Source organism: Platichthys flesus, chromosome 8, assembly GCF_949316205.1.
Source record: "Platichthys flesus chromosome 8, fPlaFle2.1, whole genome shotgun sequence".
NCBI classification, from domain to species: Eukaryota; Metazoa; Chordata; class Actinopteri; order Pleuronectiformes; family Pleuronectidae; genus Platichthys; species Platichthys flesus.
Genome location: NC_084952.1, coordinates 24,409,509 through 24,429,168, shown reverse-complemented (window position 1 = coordinate 24,429,168; position 19,660 = coordinate 24,409,509). Strand labels below are relative to the sequence as shown.

Below are 19,660 nucleotides of genomic sequence, written 5' to 3'. Positions count from 1 at the left end.
ACGGGTCATCCAATAGCCAAAGGGTTGTTGGTTTGATCCCAGTCTCCCCCGTTCCACTTGCATGTCCTTGGGCAAGATACTGAACCCCTGTATATTTACTGACAGCAGAGCCAGCATTGTGTGCCTGTATGAACCTGAATGTGAATGGGTTAACGGCATACTGGAAAGTGCTTTGAGTTGCCGTCCAGACAAGAAAAGTTACACATAAATACAGATAATTGACCATTTGCAATTGTGCAACTTCATTCAGAAAAGGAACTGTAATGTTCGGGAGCGATGCAGACCTGGGGACCCAGGACAATTACTAATTTTACTCAGGACTAATGGAGATGTGAATCACCACTAATCAGACTTTTCCTTCTACGACCGCATAATGCTTCAAAATAAAGGACATGAGACCTTCCTTTTCACCATTTCTTTCCGTTTATTGTTGGCATATTGGTGTGTTTGTGTTTGTAATGTGTGAGAAAGAAATGTGTGTCGACTGCTTTCCAACTGCATTTGTGTACAACACCCTCTGCATTTGGCCTTGTTATTGTCCTGTTTCCTTATAAATGTACCCTTAAAGTTTTGGTTACAATGACACAAAATTACCACTGATTTCAATCTAAATTATTACCTTCTTTTTATTTATAGACATATTCTTTATCAATATCGAAAAGTGGAACAAAAAAATAAAATGATGAAATAATGTCAAACGATAAGAACCTCTGTCTCCCTTTATGTCTCCCAGTGGGAAAATAACATAACAAAACAGCCTTCATCAGGGGTTCTTAACCAGGAGTCAAACCTCTGAATCAGAGCGTGGAACCAAATAGATAGCACGCCTTCAGAACAAGTAGATATAGATGGATTTATATATAGTTTTATATTCAGCTTGAAATTTTTAAAAGAGTACAGTAAACACTTCTCACACATGATAGAAACTACTTGACACCTCAGAATCAGAAGAGCGCAGGCCAAACACTGTCCAAGCCATGATATGGCAAACAGACCGAATCCAACGCAGAAGAGAACAAAATACAAAATGAAAAGAACTCAGAATAATACAAAAAAAAAACATAAATAAAAATACATCCTGCCCACAATGTTTTCTTACAAAGTTTGAAGTAGATCAGAATAGAGACACCTGACCACATAAACAGAATAGAAAATTCTAAAACTGTGGTGTTGCATTTTGAAATGCACAAAGATTCTCCTGTACAATTTGGCGTCTCTCTGCGAGTACAAATGCCTAAAGGGCTCAGTGGCGGTTTCTCGGTGTGGCTGTCATTTCAGTTTGTCTTCAGTATACATCCGGTCCTCATGTGTTAACGTTTCCCTCAGAGACGTACACATCCGTGCTGTAAACAGGCACACGCAGATTGGACAAGGAACGGCACGAGACCAGAGATCAGTTTTGTGTCTCCGTCACCGCTGTCCTTCCTCCTCCTCTGTTTGTTTCTCAGTCCCGCTGAGACAATGGGGGTCCTTCCTCCCAGTATAAGGCTATCCGTCTACCTGCCCGCACCCATCTGTCCGACCCCCTCTCCTCCGTGTCTCCTCTTCCCGAGAGAGGGGTGCCTCCAAAGCCCGGCAGTGATCCAAGGAATTCCAGAAACGTGGGAACTCTAAGTTCCTCAAAGGGGCGGGGGGGGGGGGGGGGGGGTGTTTCACATTTTGTGTGTTGTAGTGTGTTTTTATCTATTCTCATTTTTTTATCTATTTTTTTGCTGGGTGAGGCGGGATGAGGGAGGGGAGGGTTAAATGGGTTGAAAACGTAATGCTTCTTGGTTTTTTGTTGTTGTTGTTTTTTACAGCCTTGGTCATCAGGGGGTGATTGTGCAAAGTCACGCGGTTTCCGATATGTCCACGCGGAAGGAGCTAGCAAACCCTTTTCCTCGCTGCAGAGAAGTAGAGAGAAACACAAAATGGTTAGCTCTGTGTGAGAGTGTGTGTGTGTGTGTGTGTGCGTGTGTGTGACAGAGTGTGTGTGTAGCTGCATTCAGACATGAACTGAACTTTTGATAATCTTCTGAAACTTTCTGGAGGGGTTATACGTGAGAACGCATTTATATGAGTCAGTTGCTTCAGATATTCTCTGGAGTTTCTCCTTCTAGCCCCCAAAGAAAAAACCTCGGGATAAGGTCTGAATAAGCCAATGTGAGATTAAAGCAGGGGATGATCCGGACCATTCACCACAAGCGAAGGGGCGTGGTGATGACGTCGGTAATACGCCACAGAAACAAAACGATAAAAACAAATAGAAACAAATGTTTCAGGGTTATAAAAAGGAATGAGGCACCAACGTGGATGTCAACTTGGCAATGTTGGAAAAAGTCCGGACCATATTGTGTTGACATTCACGAGTGAAAATGGCATAAGAGTGAGTGTATGTGGTTTGAATGTCAAGATTGTGTGAGGGATGACAGAAGACCAAACAAAAATAAAGTAAAATAGTGCTTAAATGGCATCATTCACACAAAATCTGTGGGTTCACACACGCACGACAAGGGGTAGGAAGTGTCCCATCTCTCATCTTGGCCGTCACCTTCCTTCTTGTGAAATGGCTCGTGGATAATATGTGTGTGACCATGTTTGTGAAGGAGGGGGGGTTATGAGAATGGTGCCATTGGACTCTTGGTGCAATTCACAGCAAGTTTATTTAGGGCAGCAACAAAAGAGGGAGGCCGAGACGTCACCTCCCCCCCCGCCCCCTCCCTCCCCTACTCAATGTTGTCTGAGTTTGATGACGGTAATCACTGTGGGCTCCGACTATCACTAGCCCCACCCCTATCCCACCACCCCTGCACTCCACCCTTGCGTCGACCCCGGGCCGTGGCCAGGTCCGGGCCTGCGGGTCCCGGGACAAAGAGTCTCTGTGTATCAGTGGCTGACTTCGGATTAAGGAGCTTCAGCCCGTATCATCATTCTATCCCTTCTTCCACCCCGGGCCTCCCCCTGTTCTCCCCCTCCCTTCCTTCTCCTCTGACTGTTGTTCCCTCTTTGCCTTTATCCTCCCCCCCAGCCCAGGCAGCCCCCACACGCCTGCTCGTTCCCCACCCACACATACACAAACTGCGCCCCCACATTCATTAGCATGAGGCCCACAGTAATCTACTTTGAGAGAGGAGTGAGTGGCGGCGGCCCTGAGAAACGCAGCAATATTGCGAGCCCTTCACCTCGAGTGCTGCATCATAAGCGCATAATAAGCACCTCCATGGTAACTGTGGAGAGCAGCATTCAAAAGAACCACGGTGTCCGTCAAGCTGAGGCTGCAAAGTGTAAAAAACTAAGTTTAAATTACACACAGCTCCGCACTGCGTCTGTTCCTGCGGTTTTAAATAGCATCCTTTTAGCCCGATTGCTTTTGTTTCATTTCTCGAACAGACCAGGTTTTTGAGCCGTTCAGACTCATGAAATCCTTTCACTGTGAAATATGCATTGTCGCGCCACAGCAACGCTACTATGCTTTATTATATCATTAGCCCGACTGACAGTTTTTTTTTATTTATATATATATTCCATTTGACAGTGTTATATGCTTGTCATCAAACAACACAGGCTTACGTCACCACAGCTGTTATACCTGACTGATTCTCATTAGAATTGTTCAACTGCTGACATATGATTCTTCTTAAGCAGTGTCACATTAAACAATCACCACTGTAATAGTTGATCAATGTTTATATGTATTTATATTTTCTGTCTAAGGGCTCATCTTGCACAATTGAAGTGACATTATTGCTGTAATTCCTCATCAACTCAGTCTCATCCACAACCTGTTTGGCTCGAATTGTGGTTGTAAAACTTGTAAAATAAAAATAATATTAAGGTTGCACATGTGTAGGAAATAGATTAGACAACACTGCAAGCGCCACACTACGACATGGACATTCTGATGTAAGCAGTCAGGTCCTTGTTCGACATAACTTTTTGATTCAGGATAAAAAAGGGAAACATAGCGAATGAATAAAACATTAATTAAAAGAAAAAGAGGGCTTTTTTTCCTGCTGTTCCGAACAGCACAGTGTGGTTTTAAATGATGGCGCTCGGGAAGCAGCGGGGCTCTGACAGTCTGATAATTCCAGCGAGCTGTGTGAGACGATGAGAGAAGGGGCCTCTTCAGGCACCGCTTGACAAAATTATAATTAAGCATTATCACTAAATTGCAGTGATTGAGGATGTATCTCTTTGTGGCCTTTGAATGAGAGTTAAGAAAGAGTAATTTCTTGGGAAATGTGACGTTTCCCTTCTTTTTTTTTCCTTTTTCCCCCTCCTCTTCTCAATTATCTAAATCGTTTTTTTGATCCTCAGCTCCAACGCAATGACGTCTGTTGAATGAAAATGAGATGCTAAGCTCGCTGCCTGCCGTTCTCCTCCGCTGATTAAAAACAGACATTTTTTCATTGCTGGGCATAGTGAGAGGGCCAGTGTCTATATTACTGCAGCCATTTTATTCCATAATGAGACAGAGCTTCCTTAATGCTAACATCTCAACCCACATCAAAGCAACCGTATAGATCATAATTGCTTTTGGCATGTTTCATTTGGAAAGGCCCACAGGCCAGTCTGTGCTGGAGGTTTGTGTGTGTGTGTGTGTGTGTGTGTGTGTGTGTGTAGCGTGAAGTGAAATGGTAGGTAAGGGGAGATAAGATCATCACAGTCACACATAATGGAGATGCTTAACAAAGAGGGAAGAGTTAGTTAAACACCCAGACAAGAGGGCTGAGAAAGGTCGGAGCAGAAATGAATTTCATGCATTCCTTCTTCCAGCCAATCTGGGGAGAAAATTGAATTTGGAATCTTTTTTTTCCCACCAAATTCGATCAGCAGATCAGGGGCGAGCGTTTGGGCCCGAGTGAAAACACAATACTCACTTAAATGAGCTGGGTTACAAGGTGTTCTGGAGCTAGGCAGAAATGCCTCCAACTCTTTCCTCTCTAAGGAGCTGTGGTGGTGTCTGACGTGATGGTTTTGGAGAAGATGGTGGTGATGGAGGTGTTGGTGTTGATGACTGAGAGGCGTCTCTTTGCCAAAGGTTGAGAATGACTTATCGGCCGTTTGCTCTGGGCTGTCAAATACCTCTGTGTCGGGGACAGAGTCCATGCCAGGCACGTGGAGGTTGCTGCGGTAGTCCGGACCCTGGCGCCCGTCGGAGGGCATGAAGCTCGGCATCCAGCAGCGGTCTGAGTGGCCCAGGGCCTTGCACTCCTCCGTGCAGTTAGAGAACAGATCAGCACCTGCACGTCGGGGGGGGGGGGGGGGGGGGGGGGGGAGAAATGTGGAAAAAGTGTTGGAGGAGTATTTCTGGAACAAGCAAGACAGTCGAACAAAAAGAGAACACCAGAATGCAGAAATACACAACTCAATCCAAAGTATCTCCTGGAAGACTTTAACTGTTATGTACTTATGCAACTTGGTCTTTGATTCCTTGAGTCAGGATTTACTGTTTGAACTTATTTAATATGTAAGCCTCCCACACACACACACACACACACACAAACGTCAGTATTTGATGGTACTTGTGCTTCACTTCATTGCAGTGGGAACACGTAGGGCTACTTTTTACTTCTATCATCTTTATTTAACTAAAAATACTCGCTTCTTACCTACTTGCAGTACAGTTTAAATAAAGAGCATATAATATATATGGAACAAAATAGAATCCTTGTGTCTTTTTATGAAAGGGCAAAATAAATCTGCAAATTATCTGACTTCATATTGACAGAGGAGAATAACATAGGGACAGTTTGTTCCTTTCTGTTTTCCAGTCAGCTAATAGGTGAAACAGTGTTATTTGATACATAGGCTGTGACACGAGCACAGACAATGTGAGGGATGATTTAAAAGGAGGCAGAGAATGAAACTATTTTACTGAAACAGGGAAAGCGTCTTTTTGATAAAATGTGAGATTGTGGACTCAGGTGAGGACATTTTACATTAAGATTTTTAGCCTCCTTCTCTTCTGCATGTTTTCAACTATTTGTTCAGTTAGTACAACCTTGACCTGTTTAAAGCCAAAGGAGAATGAATGTATTACAAGCCCAAGTTTTTTTGTTTGTTAAATAATACAAAATTGACTAAATGGCCCTGAACAGTTGTCAAGGCAGTGCAAGATGAGTAGTGGACTTTTAAAGATGAAGTGATTCTGTTTTTTAGAATTCATATTAATGAATAAGTTAAAGCAGTCAACCACAGGAAACAGATACTTATGAATTTGAATGAAAGAGTTTTGGGATGTGTACAGCCTGAAAAACAGAACCAAGCCAAGCAATTGGGAGGCATCATTTAAAAAAAAAAAAATGTATATCTGTCAAACCAAACCACGACCCAATTAATAATATGAAATAATTCATACACAATGGAGAGAGTGGGAGGAACTGGTGGGTCAGTAGGGAGCCCACACGCCTGCTCGTTCCCCAGCTTCTAAAGACCAGTAAGTCTTTTATTCTCTAAATTCATAAAATTATTTATGATGAAAAAAAAAAAATTAATCAAATGGCATATTTATTCCGAGGAGCCATCAAAATATGAGAAGTGATATTATGTAAGGTAAAAGATTTATTTTCCAAGCAGCCTCACAGCCTGGATTTTAGAAATATTAAGGTCACTGAGGTGTAAACCTTTTAAAGGATTAGTGTCTGTCATATTTTGATTATTCCCTTTTAGTTCCAGTGTTGTGGTCGTGTACATACAAATTAACTTTCTTTATCGTGCAAGCAAATCTTACAAAGTCCCAGAACAAGGACACATGGGGACATTAATGTGTCCACGCACCAAACAAAGATATAGAATCTTTACTAGACTGTATCATACAAATTTAATATTTAAACAGACACAAAATATCACAGGTCAGTGGATGTCTGTGTGTGACCTGCAGCTTCTACGTTCAAACATGTGAAAACAATTAAATGGCTTGATGGAATTTACACGACAAAGCAACCGCACGTGTGTGTGTGTGTGTGTGTGCCTGTGCCTTTGTCTTTACAGTCTTCAAAGCCCTCGCCAGCAAACTGTTTCGTGCTCTCTTTTTAGTCAGGACATTAGATGAAGCAAACCACAAACTCAATAGTATTAGATTACCAGCCTGCCCCTGTCCCAGGCCCTCAGTATCCGTCAGGCTCAGCCCCTTTTCAAAACCCATTGTCCTCCATGAAAGGCTGGCTACAGGTACAAATGAAAACCAGTTTGAGCGTGCTTCACTTTCATGTGCACTAATTTTTTGTGAGGCTTTTTAATGGCAGGAATTTGTCTGGGAGAAAAGCACCTCCTGTCAGAGGGCAAAGGGAGCCGAGTTAAAGGGGACAGAGTTAGAAGGAACATTAGCCGTTCGGCACAGCTATTTAGGCCGAGTGTAAGCCCTAAGCCAAATTGTGTTTTCATCGGCCCATATGTTTTTTGCACCGGGGCTTAGATCCTGTGTATGCATGTTTTTTGCAGCCTACATCTGCTTGTTGTGTGTGTGTGCGTCTGAGTCGCTGTTTGGGGCTAAAATCTGTACTGTCCAGCTAGAGCTATCTGCTGCTAATCCCCCTGAATACAGACTGATCGGGCTAAGACTGCTGCCGTCTCACTAAGCAGTGTGTGAGTGCGTGTCGTGGTGTGTGTGTCTGTGGCAGTCAGCAAACGGGGAATTTGCTTTGTTACAAAGCGGATTAATTTGGCTTGCCATCACTAACAGCTTGGAAAAGTGCCCAATCTCCTATTGAGAGGAGAGGGTTTCTTATTAAATATTTACCAACATGCCATAAATACACCATCACATTACGTTTTAATATGGCCTCGTCCACCGGAGGAAACAACACAGTGCTGGAACTGATGGGGGACCTAAGCCATGAGTGCACCTGAACGCACAGGGAGCCGAGCGATGTGAGCAGCAAAATAAACAAAGAAACTAAGCGAAGTTGGACACGTTACAAAATGGAGGCTGTGTTAATTCTCAAAATGGGAACGGGAAATGGCATTTAGACTCAGCCAGAGAGATAAGGCTGTCACACAGAGAGCGTGCGAGAGAGAAGAAAAGACAGAGAGAGAGGGAAGCGCAGGGTAATTTCAGTCATAAAGCCAAATCAACACATCTTGATATTTCTTGACATTTTGGCTAAATTAGATGTTCCCCATGAAGCTCAGACAGCGTCTATCAAATCAGATGAAAACATCTCAGCCATAACACACACACAGAGGCCGGGCCGGGCTTTAAATATCTATAAAGGTTGTGAGTGATACAATTATCTCTCCACTACATCAATTTCCAGCCATATTCTTGGAGCTCATTCATCACGGGTTGCGAGGCTCGGTCCGGCCGCGGCATCCCCTGCCCTCCGCTCCCATGTAAAAGAACTGTGTCAACACGCATCACGCTAAGCCAAACACAAGTGAAGAGGCCAGCGGGGAGACAGCGAGCAGGAGGGCGGGGTGCTCTCGAGGCGTGCTGACCCCTCATCACGTCTGACGCCTCATCTCCATCTTGGCATTCTGCACAGCGCTCGCACGGGGGGGCAAACGGCAAAGTCTCGATAATAACCTTCATTTTGTAATTGGTATGCAGAGGTCTGAAAAAATGAATTACTGATCAGCGAGCTGTTACCCCGGCGATAACGTGAACTGCAGGCCTAAGGAGGAATTCATCACGGCAGCGGGGAGAGATGGGAGTGGATTGGGACGGAGGGGGTTGTCGGGGGCTGGGGGTAAGAAATTGGATAAGCATCTTGACTCAATCTTCTCAGAGTGCGTGACACTGGCTATATTGATAATATGTACTTTACACAATGTAGCTGGACTGGAGATGGGGCCCCTGAAGTGACTCCCTGGGCTGCAGCAGTGGGGCTGCAGGGCCTCGCAGCAAATGAGGAGCACTTTAATTCCACTGGGATTTCATTCACCAGGAAATGTGCCCATCACAGAATGAATGAAATGACCTTTAACTTGTACCACAGACAACTCTACAGTTCGACACTAAACCTGCAACACAAACAGTGCGACAAGCCTGTAACTGGTTTTAATTGTGTCCGAGGTTCTCTCCCATATCAGCTCCTGGTTCTGAATATAATCAAATACAGTTCCCTATTTCTGAAAATCAAGTCAATTACTCAGTTTAGTAATAAATTACTTATCAAGTAAAACCCTCAGGGAGCTACTTTTAATAACAATTCTCAAGAACTGTAGGCTACCTCAAATAGCCTAAATAATAATAATCCTCAGCTATTTTACTTCACTGTCTTTTCTCATAAAAGTTGGCAGATATTGTTATTTGGTTGATGTGCTCTGATACAGGTGATCTATTGCACCTCTGTCCATCCTGGAAGAGGGATCACTCACATTTAGATGTGTCTATGTATTTTTCACCTTTTTATTGGAGGGTGTTTCATCTAGTTCTGTCTTCACTCTAGTCGTGGGTTAAGGGCAGAGGATGTTGCACCTTGTTAAGCCCTAATACACTAATAGGGATTTTTGAATATGGGCTTTAAAATTCAATTGATTGACTTGAATAGCTGTAAGGAGGAAAATATATGTACACAAGAGAGAACATCTATAGGCTTTTTTAAACTGTATAATGCATTTACATAATTCTTTCCTTTGCATAATGATAAAAAAATTATGCCTAAAACGTTGACTTTATGTATTTCATTTACGTATAACATTTCCCTGTTTCTTTCTTTCATAAATTAAATGTAATGGGTAACATTTAACAAAAAGTTTTCAATGATGTCAAGGTAGTGTGAATAAAACAAATGCTTGATTAAATAAAGTTAATCTTATTCATGTATATATATACATTAAACACATGAAGGTTACGTTGAACTTTCATATGTAATTTAAATACATAAAGTCAATGTTTTAGGCATATTTTATTTGTTTATTTTGTATTTAAAATCAGTGTATCCTTTATCATATTAAAATAGTGTATCACTATGTCAATAAATAAGACCATGAGAGAGAAAGTGCAGCTGATGGACAAGAAATGATTGGTTCATAATTCAGCCTAGGCAGACATATTCTGTTCTCACTCAAGTCAATTACTTCTTCCACCACGGTCCGTCCTCATAACCTGAATCCCTTCAGGCTCTGAGACAGAATCAGTGATTTCCATCCAATGGTCTCACTCTGGGCTGCAGCACCTTCAGCCACAATCGAGCTCTTATGCAACTACAAATAACTTTCAGAACCTTCCACACTCTGTGGAAGCATGGCCGACCTGACACTTGTGCACTTACAGGTGTACAAGGAAAAGGATTGGCCTTCCCTGTGATAGCACGTGATGAATATTTTACATCGACAGGTCATACAGTGCTGGTGGCGGTTGTAGGAGTGATAGAAATATTAAATGCAGCAATTATAATATGTATAATGCCGAATACAATATTTATGCATTTCTCATCACTTTCGCTGCATTAACACTCGCCCCAACGCTGGAGTCATGGAGCCGTCACGCCACCTCTGCTCTGCCTTCGCACACTGCAGCGAGCGGAGGCACAGACAGGGGGCGGGGGGGGGGGGGCAGTCCTTCCTGTTCAAATGCTGCCTTTAATAATAGGCTAATACTAATCATCACTTTGGTCGTTTACATGTGAAAAAAAAAATAAGCTGTTGTGACCTACTGCAGGTTTACAGGTGCTTGGTCCCTCTAGGTTTTTGAACTGCCACAGTATATAATAAGCATCCCTGCCTGTGCTCCAAACAGTTCAGAGTATGCGCGTGTGTGTGTGCCTGCTCTATGCACTCGCACACCATGTGACCCTTTCCACTGCTCACACCGCCGCGGCTCCGTCAGTTATTTCCCCTTCCCGCTCCTGCTCCCCTCCTGCTCCGCTCCTGCTCTGGAACGTTCACAGTGTGTAACATGTCGTTCCTGCTCCCTCACAGCAGCACAGCAGTGGGGGACGTTCTCACTCTGACCGTTCACACAAGGAGCAGGAGAGGGCCGCAGTTATCTTATCTTTAAATCAGTGAATAATGAACCTGTGTGGAGTGAATATAGTCATTGAATAAATTAATCCGATGGTTTCCTGCATGACGGATAAGGAAAATGAAAAGAAAAGACTTATATAATAATCATCCGCTTCCAGTGATCAATTGGACGTGGACAGATGAATCCTGCATTCGACCTTTAATGAAAATCCTCCCTCTCTCTCCCACACTCTCTGTCGCTCTACGCCGAACACTGCGATGCCTTGAATATAACCTTGGCGCCGATCAGGCCAACGAGGAGTGTGTTCCACATATTGGATACAAAATGATTCAAATGGGTCAGAATCAAACAAAAAAGGACGAGGAAACGTCCCTGTGTGTTTGTGCTTCCTGTGTATCTGTGCATTACAGGGGTTATCTGGACTCCTAGTGCATCCTTGATGTGAAAATAAACATTGTGGCTTTTGATCAGGGAACAAGCGAGCACACAGCCTGGAAACGTTGGCACGACAGCAACATCAACAACAACAAAAATAAAATGATAGTGCAGCGAGAGTAAGCAGCACCATCCTTCTCTGCGAGGTCTGTTTTTAGCGGTTGGAAGCATATTCAAACAAATCTTATCTCCGTCTTTCTCTGCCAGTATGTAATGATAATGGTTTAATTCTCTGTAGAACAAATTTAACATAAAAACCAATGTGCTCGTATAAATCTGATTATATGGAGGAACACGTCTCAGTGGAAGCAAAACTCGCAGCCCTCTTCCGTCCTCCACTGGACTATCCATAAAGTCCCTTGTCAAAATAAGGGCGAAGAGGCTAACACGCCGTCGTGATGGATGACATTGACACGTTGATTTATCATTAGCATTTATTAAACACTGACACAGTTCGAGTGTGCCCCTCGCCGCTGACAAACTCAATTAGCACACAGGGAGTGAAGCCTGTGTTCTTTCTCCAGCATTGTTGGAGCAGAATGGCAGAACACTAAGCCACGCTATCAATTATCCTAATCAAACAAAGACTTGATGCACAGCAAATAATCTGTTTAAGGCACTAAGCTGCGTGATAACGCTGCTGCAATGTAACTGTACTCTGCTCGCCACGCCAAGGGTACTCAAAGTCAGCGGTGACGTGCTGCTGAGGGTTTGACCACCGCATCACAGCTGGATGTAGCATGGCCGAGCTTCGTCTCTGTATGAACTGTCCAACACACTTGAGACAGAACTGACAGCAGCTCTCCGGCCTGAGTGGAACACAGAGGTAAAACCTGGTCCCTCTACTGAAAGGACATCAACTACAACTTTCATACTAGATGGTCTGTTTTTATATAACTCTTTTCTAGTCTTGATAGCCACTAAAAGCACGTTACAGTACAGACTAACCCATTCACATGTTTTCTCACACATCACTCACACACTGCCGGCACAGCCTTCAGGGACAGTTTGGGGTTCAATGTCTTGCCAAAGGGCACTTAGTCACACAGGATCAGACCACAACATTCTGGTTAGTAGACAACCTGCTCTACCTCCTGCCAACAGACACCCCTGTTACTTTACTATACAGGAATAAAAAAGAAATCCCTTTTTTGATTCCAATAGATTCTCTCATTTAACAGACCAGCTAACGTCTCTGTGGCACAGAATGTCAAAAGCTGTAGCATCGTACCAGCAGCTAATGTTATAGGTCTGACGATCATGTTGAATTATTCTTGAGTCAGAAAGATCCTGATTTCAATTTCAAACCCATCTTTCAAAATGTTTCCACTAATAGACTTGACTGCCTTGTTGAGACCGGGGGCTGCAGTGTTGGTTATTTTGTTGTTTTTTTTTAAAGAAAAGAAAAAATAAGGGCCGGCAGATTTTCTCTATACACACAAAGCACTGATGTGTTTGAAGCAGCACTACATCTACATGCGGCAGCTGCTGCTGGTGCCACACTGCTGAAAGAGGCCAAACTGTATCTGGAAACTGAACCTGAAAAGACGTCCATCACTCACAGAATCAAAAAGCTGGCACAGATGTTATTCATAGTCTCGTATGATTTTCTTTCATCAGGTCAGCTGCTTATGTTTAGACTGACAACTCTAACATTTCTCAACTCTGACTTATTCAGTGGGAGGATAAAAAAGGGTTTGTATTTTCCTACATGAAGCTTTAGAAAATATTTCCATGTTATTGATACCAATCGTCGAGTATGAATTTCTAGCCAGTCCCGCTCCGACTATTCAAAACAGGATATGAACTCTGGCTGGCAGCGTTGACATGAAATGCTAATGCACTCGAAATAGGACAACTCCATCCAAATAAAGGAGCTGGAGCTGGCTCAGTGCCGATTAGGAGTAAAGAGGCTCCACAGTGATGGAGAAGAAAAAAAACCTGAGCTTATTAGAGCGACAAAAAAAAGAGGGTGGGCGCAGTGAGGAGGGCTCAGCTCTGTGCGTTCCTGTTTACTGATGTCTGTGTCACCGGGCCAGTCTACAGGAGTAACCGTGGCAGTGGCAGGAAAACTTCATTTGGCACTGCGAGGACCAGACACGATGACAGGCTCCGTCCACAGAGGCCCCCGCCACTGAATGAAGACATAAAACCACCATTCATAACTCAGTGGGGCCCTATTGTATCCCCTCGGATGGGTTCCTTTAGCCAGGGAAGATTAAAAAAGGATGGGCATGGAAGGATATATGCTCAGTGAGAAAGCAAGGGAATGGAGAGGCATAAAGCGAGTGCAGTCGGAGAACAACTGCATGAATTAATGCATTAATGAATCGAATGAACGGATGAATCGCCTGTTCTGTTTGCTACGGCCTCAACCTCTTTGGGCCGCATCCCAGCACTCCGGTGTGAGCGTGGCCTCATTAAAAAGCCTGTCACGTCTCGTTGAGTGGTCTCCAGCTCCGAGTGACCAAGCTCCCAGGGAGCGGGGCTCCTCATTAACGCCGCCACATATTTACAAACACACAGCGCCGGGGTCTCGCTTTCTGCTCGCCGACATTAAATCATTAGGTGTCAGAAGGGATGCCGCCTAATGTACACATTAAAAGCGAGGTCTCAGCGGCGGCTTACAGGATTCTGCTTTAACCTTTACATTTTCTCCCTTTTCATTCTTCTATTCAAGGGATGTAACAGGAAATCACAAGCCACGGTGGCCCCAGAAAGAAATTAGTTACAACGCCCTCATCATAAAAGCTGATTGTCGGACACACTGAAGTGCTTTTAGATGATGCTGACTTCAGCCATGTGTGATGCTCGCTATAATTAAAAAGTGCTTTCATTTACCCAGCCCCACACAATGAGCCGCATGTGAGCGAGAGGAGTCCAGAGTTCAGCACTGGAGAAAAGGGGCAGCAAATTGCTCCTGGCTCCCACACCACATGCTTATAAGCAAAGCCTACCCCAGTCCTTTAGAAATCTGATGGTCACTGATAGGCCCTTTGGAAAAAAAATGAATAAACTGATAGCGGGGGGGTGAAAAAAAGACTCACGTCATAGACAAACCCAGCAAAGCAAAGGGAGTTTCTTACCAGAGGAATGGCCTCGATTAGTGGCGTCGTGGTCGCTGTCTCCCTGCTCGCTGTCTCCGTGGCCACTGTCTTTGGAGCTCACCAGGTCGGCCTCCTGGAACGCCGAGCTGAAACCAAAGACATCACTGAATTCAGTTTTTACAGAGATTAAAACCCCCTGTCTAATATCACTGGCCCCATCTCATCGTCCAGAGCATCGTCAGAGAGTGAATCGAACAGTGAACGAACAGAGAGTTTATTTACACTGCGTGCACCAGAGAGGCTGCAGGCCGAGTCTCTCTCCATATTTACCTGTTGACGCGCCTTGGCCTGTCAACCAGGTAGCTGAGTTCAGCTCGTTGGTGTTTGGTCTGAAAGAGAAAGGGGAGGTGGGTCAGTGGGTGTCATTCTAACACCCTGTGAAGCATCATTAACACAGGAAACAAGAGAACTGACCAAAAAACATCACCACCCTCCAACCAGAAATGATGCGACCCACACAGTGCCATTGATTGATGCTATCTGTTAAATGGCCCTGTGCTGCGTTCAGCCCTCAACCATTACATACATCATTCACATGTGGTGGGGAGTGTGCGTTTGAGGAGTCCCCCCCCCACACACATACACACAGCAGAGGATTGAGCACGGCTTTACAGATATGTTGCCTGGGCGGAAAGATAAAGTAGTGCACCGATTCAGGCTGGCACCGCCAAGAGATGCATCTTTGTTCTCGTGCAACTCAGCAACATTGTGACCAGTATGCTTAATGCAAACACTCCTCTCCCTGGGGACTCACACACACACACACACACACACACACACACACAGCACACACAGCACACAAACACACAGCAACCAGCAGCTCTGACCAACCACACATTGCGTCTATTCTCATCTCCTTTTCTGGCTTTTTTTTTATCATTTCAGAGACATGGGAGCTAAACATGATCATGCAATAATTACTATGTCACAGCTGAGCTCCCTGAGGACTGTTAAAGGTTACATGTCAGCAACCAGTGGTCTAAACAGTGTGTTTGTTTTATGCTTTTCCTGAGATAAGTCCCAGCAGCATTATGTATAGCACTTCATTAAAAACTCCTCAGACCTGCTGTTGATCTGGGGGGGAGACATATTTTCTATCTGTCATCTGAACAGATTCAAACGGATCCTGAGTATGAACCAGATTTTTTACACATGCTGAGGGTCTCTGGATGGAGGGGGAGTTAAACTGGAAGGTATGAGAGGGACTCTTACCTCGCTTGATAAAATGCTGCCGTTTGATATGATGTCAGGCTGCTGGTCTGTGTACCCTGTGACTATGGCCCCGCACGGCTTGTGATCGGTGTCTGTGCTCCTAGAGGGACTACACGGCTTTAGGAACATGAGGTCGGTTTTGGCAGACTCTGGAGTCAGACATACCTGATAGCAATAGTTCTGATTTTGGTGGTGGGAGCCGAAGCTCCCTGACTCCTCCACGGGGACTTGAGTTGAACTGGGTCCACTCACGTTAACAGCGCTTTGCACCAGCATGATATCCGACTTGCTGAGCTTTTTCTTGCGCGCTCGGCCCTGATGAGAGCAGCAGGAGCTGCAGCCCAGGCAGCACTCGCTGGTCAGGCAGGTATAAAAGTTAAGCTTCTTGTCCTTCTGGCAGCGCACGGCCAGCACGATCATGACCAGGAGGAAGATGAAGGAGACGGAGCCCAGGGCGATGATGAGGATCAGGGTGAGGTCCAGGGTGCCCTCTTTGGCCTTAGCAGCGCCTGCCCTGTCCCCGCTGCCGTGGCCCTCAGCCACACTGTCCACCAGGACGACCATCACGCTGGCGCTGGAGGACAGCGGCGGCTGGCCGTGGTCCCTCACCTCGATCAGCAGGTCGTAGAGCTGATGGGGGTCACGCTTGACCGACACCCTCCTCGCCGTGCGGAGCTCGCCCGTCCTCCAGTCCATCCTGAACATGCCATTCTCGTTCCCCCGCTGGATGCTGTAGGAGAGCCGCGCGTTCTCGCCGTCGTCCGCGTCCATGGCCACTATGCGGGTCACCAGGTATCCCGGCTCAGCTGAGCGGGGCAGGGGCTCCCTGGCTGTGCCGTTCTTCCCCAGGGGGGCCAACACCAGCGGGGCATTGTCATTTTGATCCACGATGATGACTTTGACTGTTGCGTTGGTGGAGAGCTCCGGGGTGCCCGCGTCTCTGGCTTGGACCATGAAAGTGAAATCCTTCAGCTGCTCATAATCGAAGGACCTGAGAGCGTACAGATAGCCTGTCTCCTCGTTGATCGACACATACGTTTTGACTGACATGCCCTGGATGTCACACTCTAATATGGAGTAGCTGATGAGCGCATTCTGCCCGATGTCCGTGTCCAGAGCCGTCACCGCGTGTATATAAGCCCCTGGCACGTTATTCTCTGTCACATACACATCATATATGGTCTGAGTAAAAGTGGGCGCGTTGTCGTTTTCATCGGACACCTGGACTCGGATGGACTTACTGGTGGTGAGTGAGGGTGATCCTTTATCCCGCGCCACCACCGTGACAGAGTAGGATTCCGCCAGCTCCCGGTTCAGCGGCCCGTCCGTCAAGATGGTAAAATAATTCCTGAAGGAGGATTTTAATTTGAAAGGGACATCACCGAGGATTTCCACGTTGATCTGACCGTTCTCCTCTGCGTCTCGGTCCGTGACACTCAGCAGCGCAATCACGGTGCCGGGAGCCGCCTTCTCGCTCACCGACTCGGTGACGGTGCTGAAGGTGATCTCCGGGGCATTGTCGTTCAGATCGTTGACTTTGACCAGCACTTTGCAGTGCGCTGCCACGGCGTTTGGCCCCATGTCCTTGGCCTGGACAAAGATCTGATAGAGGCCGCTCTCCTCGAAATCCACCTCTGCGCGCACCTCGATGCGCCCGGTGCGCGGATCAATGCTGAACAAGTCCTTTACGCGGCTGGAGATGTGGTTACTGAAGGAGTACACTATCTCCCCGTTTAGTCCCTCGTCCAGGTCGGTGGCGTTCAGCTGAAGGACCAGCGTGCCCACGGGTGCGTTCTCCGGGAGGCTCACCGTGTAGACAGGCTGGTCAAACACCGGAACATTATCGTTAGAGTCCAGCACTTTCACCACCAGCAGCGCGGTGCCAGTCCGCGGAGGCTGACCGCCGTCCACCGCGGTTAACACGTACCTGTGCGCCGCCTGCTGCTCCCGGTCCAGCGGCTTCTCCAGGACCAGCTCTGCGAACTTGTTTCCGTCCGCTTGGGTCTGCACGTCCAGGTAAAAGTAGTTGTTAGTGGTGATATCGTACGTGCGTAATGCGTTGGAGCCCACGTCCGGGTCGAACGCGCTCTCGAGGGGGAAGCGGGTGCCCGGAGTGGCGCTCTCTGAGATCTCCACCGTGATGTCCGTCTCCGGGAAGCTGGGCGGATTGTCGTTGATATCCACCACCTCGATCTCGACCCGAAACAGCTCCAGCGGGTTTTCCAAGAACACCTCCATGTTGAGCTGGCAGCTGACGCTCTGTTTGCAGATCTGCTCCCGGTCGATTTTCTCGCTCACGAACAGGACGCCGTTCTCCAAGTTCACCTCCAGGTACGGCGTCCGCGAGCTGGGCACTACCTGGAACCGGCGAGAGGCCAGTTTGGTAAGGTCCAGTCCGAGGTCTTCGGCGATATTCCCCACCAAGGTGCCATGGTCCGCCTCCTCCGGCACAGAGTAGCGTATCTGAGCGAGCACTCCATCCGTGATGCACAGGACAATCACAAACACAATCATCGCCGGAAAAACAAGTGCACTTAGGTAGAAAAGACCATAAACCGTGTTATCCTCTGTTATTGGACAAAATGTCAATTTCCATCACATTTAAATCGGGATGTAAAAGTCTCCAAAATGCGTAAAAGTCTCCAAAAACGCGTAAGGCATCCAGAAAAATCTGTCCCGTTAAAAGAGAGGCATCTTGTAAAAACAAAGAAATAGTTAAAATGACTGATGGAGCTTTTATATTATTCTTCTGTATTCTAGCTCCACTGTTCCGCTGTCCTGTTGTTCAGCTGCGTCCCGGAGAAGCTAGAGCGCACATTCCAGTGAAGCGCGGTGCGGCTGGAGTGATGAAGGCAGTCAGGGAAGGAGTTGAGAAAAAGAAACCATAATCCATACTAGAAAAATAGGAAAAGCTTTTTTCTTTCGGTTGATAAATGTCGGACTTGGCCTCTTTCCTCTCGTTCTGCCTGTGTCTCCTCTTGGCAGCCTGTGCCCTTACTGCGGTCTCCTCCACTCCACTCTCCTCTGATGCTGTTCACTCAACAATTTGCTTCTCTTTTTTTCTTCCTCCCCCCGCGTCGCACCTCCCTCTCTCAGCCCCCGCGGCTGTAAATCAGGCTGATAGCTCTCTCCCGATTGGATAGCGGGGCTGCCTGTCAACGTGCGCTCGGCCCATGGGCTCCCTCACTGTCTCTCTACCTCTCTCCACCTCCCTTTGAGCTGGGACCGGCTTCTCTTTAGAATACCTGACGCCGGAGAAAACAGGGAGAGAGGCTGGACATGTATTAGCCTTAACCCCTCAGCTGCCACATCCCTGACACAGTCCCCACCTGCCCCCCGTGATGCAAAGCCCATCATCTAATGACGGGGTGGGTGATCACAGTGAGTAGGGGGGGACTTGTTGACTTGGTGGCCGGGGTTGTGTGAGCCTCAGGACAGGCCGTGTAAATCGGGTTAATGCATGCAAATGTTGTGATATGTATGCAGTGAACCATTCGCCATCCATGCGCCGCTCTCAGGGCCGTGCGCTATAATTACATCCAGTAGTAGTTCGGTTATTATCTCTCTGTGGCCCACACGGCAGCGGGACAGAGTCAGGGGAGCGGCGCATCAGCGGACTTCATGCGACACCTAGCGGTGCCAGTGTGAACATATAGGGTGGGATTCACATCCAGGACCATGGCTACATGCGTAATGAGGAAATTGTTAAAGACGATACAAGAACCGTGTTAAACCAAACTGATGTTGGGTCTATTGATGCAACTACTCCTCTGTGATGTGAATGATTCCTTCCTGCATCTCCAACCTCCACTTTGTTATTTAATTAAACTCAAGTATTCCAAGGGTATAAAGTTGGTGGTTGGTTTGTCCACTATGGTGTCAACACAGGCAGCTGCACTCTTTTGTTGTTTTTGCTCTGTTTTCTAAAAGCCCTGATCATTTGTCCTTCTTATTTATTTACTTTAGCATTTTATTGATTTTATCTAATTTGGTTTTATCATTTTTAATTGTTAAG

The 19,660-nt window shown here is 46.2% G+C and overlaps 1 protein-coding gene across 3 annotated transcripts; it reads right to left on the bottom strand.

Annotated features, from left to right (window-relative positions):
* Positions 1 to 414: 414 nt before the first annotated feature.
* On the bottom strand, positions 415 to 18,597 carry pcdh10b (protocadherin 10b). 3 transcript variants are annotated; one of them, XM_062393033.1, is made up of 5 exons: positions 15,646 to 18,597; positions 14,704 to 14,762; positions 14,413 to 14,519; positions 4,860 to 5,222; positions 415 to 1,883 (listed from the first exon to the last, which is right to left on the bottom strand). In XM_062393033.1, the coding sequence occupies exons 1-5, from the start codon at positions 18,157 to 18,159 to the stop codon at positions 1,864 to 1,866; spliced, it is 3,063 nt and encodes a 1,020-aa protein (XP_062249017.1). In that variant the 5' UTR covers positions 18,160 to 18,597; the 3' UTR covers positions 415 to 1,863. The 3 variants fall into 3 exon arrangements, with proteins under 3 accessions (XP_062249017.1, XP_062249019.1, XP_062249018.1); XM_062393035.1 differs by having other exon boundaries at positions 5,065 to 5,222; XM_062393034.1 differs by having other exon boundaries at positions 15,811 to 18,597.
* Positions 18,598 to 19,660: the final 1,063 nt, after the last annotated feature.